Below are 12,232 nucleotides of genomic sequence, written 5' to 3'. Positions count from 1 at the left end.
ACAACTTTGGGGAAAAGAGTGAATTGAGCAATCCACATTTTGGAAAAGCAACCATGTGAAGAGCTGATCAGAGGCTATTACAATTCAACAGGTGGGAGGGTTATGAGGTCTTGAAATGGGGAAGTGGCTGTATGAGTGAAAAGAAAGAGGAAGGCCCATGATATCTCAAAGAACCAATTAGACTGCTCCACCAAAAAAAAAAAAAGTATCTTAAATCCATTCATTTATCTCTTCTTTTCTGCCAAAAGCCTAATCCAGGCCCCCATCACCTTGCTCTTGAAACTACTTCAACAGCAGATATGCCTGCTTCATGGATCTTCTTGAAATCTATATCAGATTGTGGCACTCCCAGATAAAAACATTCACTGGTTTCCAACTGCAGTTACAGTAAAATCCCAGCTCTGCACCTTGGCCTACAAGGCCTTAATATGAAGCTCCGTGCCCACTCTCTCAGCACAGTGCTCATCCTTCTTCCTTTCCCTCTCAATTTCTAGCCACATCTACCTTTCTGCTTCCTGAACACACCTGGCTCCTGTCCTTCTCTGAGCACTGCCCTTCCGGGGACTTCTGCCAGGGTCGCTCCACACAGCTGGCTGCTTCCTACCCTTCAGGTCTCAGTTCAAATGACAGACGACTCAGAGGACTTTTCCTAACCATCTTATCTATACTAGGACTCCCCTTATTATCCTGTCACAGCACCTGGTTTGAAGCACTAATCTCATCATGGCATTTTTAACTCTCTCTTTTTTTTTTTTTTTTTTTACTGTATACTCAACCATGAGAACATCTCGATCATAAGTATAGCCCCCAAGACCAAGCAAAGCACCTGGCACATAGCAGCCACCTAGTAAAAATATGTAAAATGAATAAATATACATGCATTAGGCATTAGTATGCATGTGGGTTTGGGAAAGACAAGAAAAAAGTGGATTCCAATGTTTAGAGCTTGGACTGCCTGGGAGAAGAGGCAGTGTAACTTCGGTGAGAGGGAAAACAGTGGCAGAAAGTTCTTGAACAATGACAAGTTGCAGGTGCCTCTAGACATCCAGGTGGATGGTGCCCAACCAAGGAATGGGAAAAAACAGAGTACTAGAAACCGGAAGGTAAACTATCTTTACTTCACAAACAATTCCTAGAATGTTCCCAAATTGGGGGGTGGGGGAAGCCGGATAGAAGGATAATTACATACCAAATTTTCTATAGATAGCTGAAACTGTTTAATTTCACGAAGGGTCTCATTATCTCTTTTCACTTCATTCACATATTGTGCCAAGTCCTAAAGAATAAAGAGAAGGGTACAAAAAGGAGGCATGCTAAGATTAGAGAAGAGATAAGAACTGCTTTGGAAGAAAACACATCATTAATTCCATTAGTGGTAAAAGTAACTACTGTCAACTTTTCAATGACAATAAACTGGACACCCCATCAATCAAAGCTGCATCTCAAAGGCAACTGAAAAATGTCTGGCATGCAGCTGGGAAGACTGAAGAGTTGTCATTTACTACACCCCTGAAAAGAGTGAGTATATTGTTGCTTTAAAAAATAAAAACAAGCAAAGTATGCCACTGTGCAGAGCAACAAAAAGGAAAGAAGGTCAGAAGAATGTAAATTCAAAACATGGTGATAACTGACTTTGAGAGAATTCCATTTTTACATAGGTTGGAAAAGGGTAATAACGATGGGTTAACAGGGAGAAAAAAGTAACTGAAAGTTAGACAATGGATCTAGCAAGACTATTTTGTGCATCCAGTTAATGTCTTAGCTCCTGAGAGCGAGCGTTCAGCTAAGGGAGCACGTTCAATTTTTTTTAAGAGTTATAAAGGAAAAATAAAGGAGAGGTGAAAAACTAAAGACCTCTATTGTGAATGAAAGTTGCTGGTTCTTCATGTCTTCACCTATTTTTAAATGCCTTTTCTCATATTTGAGGAAACATTAGCTCATCCTTCCATACTGTAACCAGCTATTTTTATTATATGTGCTCCAGATTTTCCTGTTTTCTGAGCTCTTTTTCTTTATTCTCTACCCTCTTAAGCGGTAGGAACAGAACTCTGACAAAAAGCAGCTCCTAACTTTGTTCTAAATGGAATCTGACTTTTCACAGGACGTATGCATAAACAATTTATTGATAAAAACTGGAAACTTGTTATGGTTTTTAATAATAATCAATAATTGTGTGAGGTTTCCTGATGTGCTAAAATCAGCTAAACAGTACAAATAACACTAAAATTGCTACAGGGATGCAGATAAGTAACTATGCATTGCTCTGAGCAGTTACATTAGCATTTCGTTAGGGGAACAAATATTTGATTATGCTTTAAGCTATGGGCAAATACTTCTTTCAAAGTCATTTTTATTCTGTACAATGAGGAAATTAGTTTTACATATTCCCCAATATGTTAAAAAAAAAAAAAAAAGCCTGACTTTACTCGTTTTTCTTGATTTTCAGCTTTACCTGAAAATTAAAACCCAACTGAAATTCACTTATATTGATGCACAGCATCCAAAAGGTAAGTCTGGCAGATGTCCTCTGATGTAGAAAATAAGTGATAACCGGTTTTCCAGAGCCACTGGTTGATCCTACTGCTTACACAAGCCAACAGTTTTCTCTTAGTAGCCATAAAAAGAACGTGATATAAAATCATTATACTAAACAATTCTTAGTGGTTTTCAAAGTTGTCGCACATGTGCAGAAGTTATTTTAATATACCTCTTGGTTTTACATTTTTTACTTATCTAATAAAATCCATGCAAGGATATTTATCTCAACAACAAACACCTAGCTCTCCCAATCCCTAAATCATTCATATATAATTATTTACTTTTCCACAGCTTGAATTATATTAATTTTAGGCAAGAATAAAAAATACAAACAAGTTACTGATACATTTGCCTTACCTTCATTGCATCAAGAGCCAGTTTCAGATTTGCTTTCTCAGTGGGATCAGTAGTATGTTTGACCAATTCCTATTTGGAAGACATAGTTCTTAGTACTACTTGCTTCCAATAAAACCAATACATAAGGAAAAGAACACTTTTTTAAAAATGAAGCATTATTGTCATTATTTGCACAATAGTGTGATATCCGATGTAACTGGGCTCTACTGAAAAGTTATTTTCACCAAAAATTGCAAGTAACTGTATGAAGACCAACTGGACACCAAAAGAGCCTGAGACAGTACTTGGAAACATTTTCCTTTCAAAGATGAATTGGAATTCTATCCCTCACCATTACACTGACACTGCTTCCTAATTGCCAACTGAATTGATACTTTTTATTCATTATCAATCATGGCCTCTCTACTGCTATTGATTCTGCTAACCACACCTCTCCTTTGGCTTCAGGGACACTGGGGTTTTCCGTTTCTTGTTTCTGCTGTTGGTGTTGTTTGCTGGCTGTCCTAAATTTTTGCCTGTTCCTCAGTCTCTTTCACAGGCTCTCCTTTAGAAAAGTTATTGCTCCCTCGATTTTCATTTTGAGTCTTCTTTTATTCTTACACCCCATACTCTACAAATTCTGTTGTAACCATTGCCATAACATCAGTTATCACCTCCTGACTCACAAATTTATGGATCAACCCAGAATTAACACCTGAGTTCCAGACTCATCTCCAACTATGTCCACCTCGGTATCCCATAAGCCCTTCAATCCAAAACTTAACCCACCTTCACCCACAACCCTACTCTTTCTCCTGTGTGTATGTTTTATTGAATAACAGCATGTCCATCAGTGTAATCACTTAAGCCAAAACCTGAGACATGCTCAAACATATCTCGCTCCCATCTTCCTCACTCTATGTTACTGATACTAACTTGGATCTTTTTCCTTGAAACTATTCTTACTGGCATACTTGAGTGCAGATGCTTGCCTTTTTCAAATGAACCATTATAATGATCTTCTGACCTACAGTCTCTCCTCACTATTATCTATTCACTCTACTGACATCACTTAGTTTTCTAAAATGCAAACTGGATCCTGGCTTTGCCTTATTTGACTTCTGCAATGCCCCACAAAAGCTTCAGGTTGTCATCCATACCTCTTAGGTCTCTCCTGATCTGAATTCCACAAACCTCTCCCAACTGCTCTCGCTCTCCTTCCACACAAACAACCTATATCCTATTCACACTAAATTTAAGCGTGATTTTCAAAATATGCTTAACTTCTAATCCCATTAGGAATGTTGTTTTCTCTCCTCAGAATGCCCTTCCTTTCCGATCCACCTGTCAAACTCTTACTCATCCTTCAAAGCCCAACTCAAGAATCGCTCCTCTGTGAAACCTTCTACAACAGAGACCTCTTTTCTTGCCTCTAGGCCCTTAGACATAATTAATTAGAGCTTTACTTGTTCCACCTCTGTACCTTCTGCATACTGGTCACATTGTGTTATACTTGGCAGCTAGCATTTCTTTTTTGCCCGTCTAAACAGTGAGCTTCATCAGTACAAGGGATGTCTTAAATCATTAGTATCTAAAACTCTTTGATGCAGGGGAGCCTTTCAAAAATCTCTGAATTTAACACCAGTAGTGTTTCTAGCTATAAACAGGACCTACAGAGACTGACTCTGTAAACATCTCATTCTCTTCCTATTTTGCTTTTCTTTTATTAAATAAAAATATATTATTCTTCAAAGTTTCAAACCCTCCATCATAAAATATTCTAATTTTATAAATATGTGATTGCAAATAATCAAACATTTCAAAGTGATTTCTCCACTAAAATATGGTAATAAGTAGAAAATGTCCAAATTCATAGCTACATTTGTTAAAGGAATTTCTAGACAGTAAGTAAATGAATTTTACTCTATACTATTTTGAGGCAAAAAAAAAACACTTCTATAATTTTTCCCTTGTGTGTTGCCCAAAAGAAAATGTTTCCTATTTTAAAAAGTCACCACAGAACTAACATACTCTTGAAATTTGGAATTTAGAACACAAGAGAAATTATGAAAAAAGTTAACTGAACTTCTAAAAAAGAATTGTCACACTTTATACTTTTAAAAGACTGCCTGACATCTTATAAGTGACCAAAATAGATGTTTCTTGAAAATTGCACCATTTATATTCTTCAATCAATAATTGACTTTACCAAAGGTACAAAATAAATTACCTTATTTTGAACATGCTTTTAGTTCCATGATGTCTCAGAAACTGATTGATAAGTCTTCCTTATTATTTTTTCATAAAATCCAATTTGATTAAGTTGCTTTGAGTTTAGGACTCATAAATGCTTTAATGCATTTTTAAGGAATAATCAGAGAGTGAATTTTTCTGAGTTCTCCATAGAACAAAAATAGAGATGACTAATAATTTTGTGGCTACAGTTCAAGAAATTTAATATACATGATGTACAAAGCACAGCAGACTGAAAATTGTATTTCTCATACAGGTAGTAGATCTTTTAAAAATGACATTTCACAAGCATCAGCAGAGTTGACAGACTAATACAGTCAGACATTTCTTTGGAGCAGAACTAATGAGTCTCCTGGTACAGCTATCAAATTAAATTTATAAGACTCTCCACCCTCATTAGAGAACTAACCGTGGAAACCATAAGCTTTGTGAGTTACAAGAATCACTTCAAAATAAATGTATTCTTACCATAATTTAGTATAGCAGAAAGCAACATGGAATATGACATAATTCTCTTTAGCCTACTGTTGTAAGACAAAAGTTCTAATGATTAATCTGCCAAAATATAAGTATATCACAACACTGGGATCCTAATAAATGATTACTGCTAACTACAGAGGACTTGGTGGAAGGAATATTTTTGTTTTTCTGGTTTTTAAATTTTTGTTTGATTGTAGTCAATCCTCTTTGAAGGACAGAAAATATAGTGATTTTATGGGGGTTACAGAATCATCTTTGCTAAAAGGAAGAAAGAATTTCTAGCAGTTCCATTAATTCCCACTTAGCTACACTAATAATTCAAAATTTTAAGGGAATAGGGCCTAAAACATGGAGTATCTGGAACACAGATGATGCTCCATTAATATTTTGTTAAATGAATAAATGAACAAATAAACCAACAGTTTTTAGTCACATACCTGGAGGAGAAGATGATACTTTAAAACACGTTGCATAGGAACCACGAGCAAATCTCGAAGAGTGAATTTCCCATTATTTGCTCTTTTGGAACACTCCTAATAAAATATTTTTAAAACTCTTTTTCAAAAACGGTTAGTTTTCTCAGGGACAGACATACAACAGACATCAAAAGATGCGAAGGTCATAAGTAGAACTATTATTACACAGTAAGTACTTTGCTGTTTTCCATCTTAACAATACTTTAATAGCATGTATCTTCAATTTAAAAAAAAAAACTGGTAACTTTTCAACTCCAAATATGAAAGAATAAATAGAATAATTTTATGTCTAAAAATAATTCTCTTAGTACACAATCGTAGCCCTCGAGGGTGTTTCTCAGCTCACCCCTACAGCTGCACCTTCCACTACCCTCCCTCCACAGCCCACAGTCCAGGCATCACGAACAATCCCCTGCTCATCAAACCTGCCACACACCTTGCCACCTCCATTCTTTGTTCATTTGATTCTCTCCACCTGCCATATGCTTTTTCCAGTCAGTGGCAAATTCCTCCTCTTCTTTAAGAACTCTACAACTAGGCCTTTGGTAATAGTCCCAATCAAAATTGTACTCTCTGTGGTTGTTGGTCTTGTATTTTAATTATTGTTGTATGTAATATCTTCTCTAATATATTATGACTTTTATCCCTCTAATAATCTAGTATTTGCTTAGTAAAGATTTCGCAAGATGAAAGAAATGGAATGCTTGACTCTAAAAAATTTGTCAAATTATAAACCTACTACTGGACTCAAAGTTTTAAAAAGCCTTCGTTTTTTTGTTTTGTTTTGTTTTGTTTTTTTCCCTAATGGCACACTCTTCTTTCTTAAAAATTTACCCAAAAATAGGATTGACTTGCTTACTTTTTGGACAGTAGCTAAGATATTGAGGAAAGGACACTGAATTTGAAGTGTCAATGCTGGGGTTTATATCAGGTCTGGCAGCTCCTGGCTGTGGGACCTTGAATAAATCTCTTTTCTGATTTTATGGTTTTTCATGTATCTTTAGAATTGTTCAGATAAAAAAACAAAGTGCCATACAAATATTATTATTACTGATCAGTCCCATAAGTACAAAATCCTCAGACAACTGACATCCTAGACCAAAGAATTTTCCAGTTCATGGAGGGAGGCATATTCAGGAAAAATATTCCTTTGCTCATGAGCTTGTTCCTCGTTTGCCCACATTTATCTTTTCTGGCACAATGAAGGATAAATCATCACGGGCTTTAAAGCAAACATCATTAGCTCTAATGACTGGTTATTTAATGAGTGTGCTTTAGTACAGACCTTAAGCAAGAAGAACTGGGGACACGTCCTGACAAGTCAGCTTGTGTCTTATCAATTGCTGAAGCTCATTGGAAGGATAGCTATTTCAACTGATTTCCTGATTCTACATGTTGTAGAGAGTTCTGGAATACGGGTCTCAAGTAAGAGGTTCAACTGCTAATATTATTGTAATGAATGGGTCTCATCTCCCCAGTTGCATTTTAAGTTCCTTAGAATTGAGGCTGTATCTAACACTTCTTATATTGTGCCATCCCCAAACAGTATTAGGATCACTTAAGGCTGTGAAGGAAACGAAATATTATATATTGAACATTCAATTTATTATGTTATAGAAGCCAGTTTAAAATTGTCGGGAAACTTTAGTTTCTTTAAGTTCTAAGATTTAGGTTCAGGAGGTAAAGAAACAAACGCTGCTGGCATTACAGTAAGTATATGATTAAATACTTCAAAATCGGGCCAGTGGTCAGATACACGGACTTTTCACCTGAGGAAAGGACAGCCAGCAGTCACTTTCCCTGAGTCGTTCAACCTCAGCCTTAGGTCACCTTCCCCACAGGGTGAAGGTGATGGCAGAAACTACAGACCTAGAGTCCCAGAGTGTGGTCAGTGGGCAGGACTCCGACAGTGACTGAAAGAAAGGGCAGCAACTTTCAAATAATGCAGAGCATATAATGGAGGTTTGGTTGACAACCTGCTGACTCGTCTTAAACCAAAACTTCATATCTTTATTTTAAAAGAAAACTGCTTTAATGGTGGCTCTATATTAGCAACTAGTTGCATACATTATAAAATTTTATTTTACCTTTATATTTTAATTTATTTGAGCCAAGTTGGCTTCTAGTTCTACACATGTAAGACGATTCTCCAAAGAGGAGCTGGAGCCTCTGACACGAACAAGGTGGTAAGGATGTAATTTAGTGGTGACTCAAACTATCTCCAGACATATGGTCTGTGCCACTGAAGGATTGTTAACAGGTAAAGAAAAACAATCTGTGATATAGATTTGGTGCAGTTGCTTGGAGAATGTTAATGTGCAAACTTTTTTAACCAGTAGTTCCCCTTTCTGGGAGTCATTTTGAAACCATGCAGACATGCTAAAATAATCAAGGGAAACATTTGCTTCTTTCCCTTGTTCAATGCCTGACCTCACTCTTGAACTGAACAAAGAACAGCAAAGGGAATGTTATAAAAGCAAAATAAGCCACACATAGTCATTTAAAAATTGACTATATAGCTCTACCTAAAATTTACAAAAACTCAAACTCATAGACAGTATATTTGATATGATAATTCTATAACATATAAAAGTTCCTTGAAAGTGCATGCTCTTTTCATGAGGAAAAAAAATGCGATGTACAAAAACATGGCTTAGCATAACTCTCCAGACTCATTTTCCATTGTTACCACATGCTCTCTTTAAACCAACCTATTTACATTTCCCAATATTTCCTGATTCTTCTGGTCGACACATGCCAATTCTCCGGGAATAATCTCCACGGAATCTCATCTGTTAAACCTCATCCAATTCTTCAGTGACCTAACTCAAATGCTACTTCTTCTGATAAATCTTTTGCAATCTCCCCGAACTGAAGTCACTCGACCTTATCACTATATGGGAGCCCAGCCATATAGTGCTGATCACATACTACTTAATCTTACGATGTTTGATTTTGTCTTGTCTTCCTTTTGGGGGGCAATAACCAGCCCCTTTTATAAACTCTACCCCTAAAAGTCTTATTTCTTCGTAAACATTTGCTAAATCTACATATGAATTATCTAAAATATATCTTACTCATCCAGCACCTCTTACTAGCTAGATGACCCTGGGCAAATTACCTATAAATCTCTTTGAAGCTTAGCTTCCTCATTGATAAGGTAGGAAAATTAGTTATATATATCTCACAGAGTCATGAGGACCTAATAAGATATTACATGTCAAACACAGTGCTGTAAATTGTAGATTTCACTACTGCTATTATTACTAGCATATTATTATTTTATAGACTGTCTATTAAAATATTTTATAAAATTGCCATGAAATTATATTTATAATACATGTGAAAATTTACTGTTGCATTGACCATGAAAAGGAACATGTTTCTTTTAAAAAAGGCTAATTTTTCTTTACATCATAAACAAGCAAACAAAATAAGCAGGCACCTCTAATTTCAATTTGACATCTTCTTTTGACTTAGAAATGTGGTCTAAATTAGAGATAGCTGACTCCACTCCACTGCAGTATTGCCCATAAATAACCAACCTGAAAGGAAAAAAAGAGAGGGAAAGAATCTGTAGAACAAAAAATAATAATGAAGTGGGGAGGGAAAGAGGCAGCTTTTCTTTTATTTAAAACTACAGTTAAGGATCATGAAAGCAACAGTAGAAATTCTCTTTAATTGACATCACACATAAACTCACAGAATGAGGGTCACTCCCATTTACAGTATTAAAAATGACTAATTTTAGTTCCAAATTTGAATGGGATTAATTCCATGTACACTCTTACAGCAATAGATTTTACAAACTGACTTAATGAATTTTAACATTGTTTGAGTAAACATATATCACAATAACAAAATTAAAAAACTTGTGTTTAATTCCCTATTAGTGATTAACTTTTTACTCTTTACTTACTCTCAGAAGCAATTATACTTTCTGCTACAATTTCATAGTAATCATTACTTACAACTCTACTCATTAATAAACCTCCTAGTCCTTATCACTTTTCAATTAAGAAAAATTTGTTAGCTGAAATGTGGGAACAAAAAGACTGAACTGTGCTGGATGGAATATAACATATTGCATGGAGGCTGTGTCCGCTTCAGGCAGGCTGGAGTAATAACAGATATTTTGTAAAGAGGCTGATTGGGTTATCATTTCTTTTAATTCTATGCTGGAAAAAGCTACTAATAATGTGTTAATATTCACCTGATTGTTGATGTGAAGCAATTCAGTAGCCACTTCTTAGTATTAGGAACTACATTGCTTGATTTAAAAAGAGAGGGAACTACATTTTAAGCAGTTCTTGGAATTCCTTCATACTCCAATTCATGTGTCACCTAAGAGATATTTTTCAAACTCACAAAGGAAAACTGATTTTGCTAAGTAGCTAATACTCCAAAATAGAGAATCATAAAATATTAAAGTTGGAAGAATCTTGAGATACCATTTACGTCTAATGGTATAATCTATCCCCATTTATAAAGGGGGAATCAGAGGCTCAGAGAGTAAATCTGATTTACTGAAGATTACATAACTCATTAATGACAGCATATGTAAAAGAACCTGAGCTTTTTTATTTGCAATTCAACAATTTGCTTAGACACTGACTCCTTTTGCCTTTTCCTTCCTTTTCCGTTTTTTTTTCTTTTGATACTCATTAGAATTCAAACTTCTCCCTGAGATTAACTACCCCATAGTAGTATACTGATGAACAGCACGTAATAAGCTAGTTATTAACAACTTTAATACTAGCCTCACTATAATTACTAGTACACATAAAATTTTAAATTCAAAAGTTACCTTTCCTTGTAGTTAATGAAAATTTGATATAGATTCTGGTCATTTTTGTTTACAATGGAATCATGAATTTCTTGCATTAGGTTGCGATGAACTTTCACAAGCTCCTTAGAAAAGAAAACAATGTCAAAGGAAATTGGAAATCAGAACCAAAATTAACACCCTAAACCCACACTCCCTATTGTGGCCAGACTTGCCATTCAAGAATGTGCTGAATGGTTTAATATATAAGCCTGCTGCCATCAGTAAAAGGAGGAGGAAGGGGAGGGAAGGAAGGGAAGACGAGGAGGGGGAGGCAGAGGAGAGGACGTGAACGACGGAAAGAGAAAGATGGGCCACGTACATGGGAAACAGCAATTTCAGATCTGATTTGACATGTCAGTGTCCTGTGAAAAGAGAAATTACCTCACTAGTTATTGAAGGGCAATTTACTCCTTGTATAAAAATATATTTGGCTCATTTTCACTTCATAATCACTTTAAATTTTTAAATAGAACTATCCAAGAGCTTAATGTTTTATTGACAGGATAAAGTAATGATTCATGCCCTCAGGACATAAAAATTTAGATTCGTACTTTGGTCAATTAATGATGTCCTCATGCTAAACTAACAATAATCAGACTAAATTGCTTGAAACCAGACAACTAATGGCATAAAGAAGGAGCAAATAAATTGTACCAGACAGTTTACAAGAGCAACTCAAATGTCAGAATTTCACATTTTTCCCGATAAGCAAGTAAATTTCAGTCAGGCAGTAAATGCATGACACAGCCAGGAAATGAGGGAATTTGAATCAAGGTGCCAATTTCCCCATTAACTTTTCCTGTTATCTCTTCCTGTGTATCTTGGAGCACACACTGAATTCACAGATTGTACTTTCCCTAGTGGGGCAGAAATGAAATATGAATGTGTGAGTGCTGCCATTTTGTTGAAGGGCAGAGAAAAGCCATAAGAATAAGGAATGTCAAATGGGTTCTGAGTCATAGAGAAAAAGACCACATTTAGGTGGTTCAACATCCCCATTTTCCTAGAAAGTACAGTTTGTTTTATGCTAAAAGTTAATCTGCTATTGTTGAGCATTTTCTTCCTCCCATGTTAAAAATCATTAAGAATGTCTTCATTTGACCAAAATCAGAGACAAGGACAACTGGTACTAATCAACACCAAACATAACAGAATTAAAATATAAGAATCTTTCTGGTGATACAAGCAAGCCTTATACATAAAAGCTATATATTAAAGCCAAAGCAAATTCTTTAGGTCCAAGAACTTGAATCTTGCCTAGTTATGTAACTTGACACAGCCTACAGGTTGCCTCTATATTTCTGAATAAATATCCTTTTAG

General features: G+C 35.6%; 1 protein-coding gene across 5 annotated transcripts in view; it reads right to left on the bottom strand.

The window, feature by feature from the left end:
* Positions 1–12,232, bottom strand: part of VAV3 (vav guanine nucleotide exchange factor 3) — a 375,496-nt gene that overhangs the window by 177,717 nt on the left and 185,547 nt on the right. For 3 of the 5 annotated variants that reach the window (XR_005215287.1, XM_037826497.1, XM_037826494.1), the window contains exons 8-12: positions 10,891–10,994; positions 9,529–9,628; positions 6,045–6,140; positions 2,896–2,964; positions 1,190–1,276 (exon numbers count right to left, since the gene is read on the bottom strand). Coding sequence is in view for 3 of the 5 variants with exons in the window: in XM_037826497.1 (XP_037682425.1) it covers positions 1,190–1,276; positions 2,896–2,964; positions 6,045–6,140; positions 9,529–9,628; positions 10,891–10,994 (456 nt within the window). In the remaining 2 variants the exon portion in view is untranslated. Of the gene's footprint in view, positions 1–1,189; positions 2,858–2,895; positions 2,965–6,044; positions 6,141–9,528; positions 9,629–10,296; positions 10,402–10,890; positions 10,995–12,232 lie in introns of those variants that run through there. The other 2 variants (XM_037826495.1, XM_037826496.1) reach the window with 2 other exon arrangements.

The sequence above is a fragment of the Choloepus didactylus genome, chromosome 2 (genome assembly GCF_015220235.1).
Source record: "Choloepus didactylus isolate mChoDid1 chromosome 2, mChoDid1.pri, whole genome shotgun sequence".
In the NCBI taxonomy this organism is placed as follows: domain Eukaryota; kingdom Metazoa; phylum Chordata; class Mammalia; order Pilosa; family Megalonychidae; genus Choloepus; species Choloepus didactylus.
Note: the sequence above shows the minus strand (reverse complement) of the source record. Positions and strands in the feature narration are given on the sequence as shown.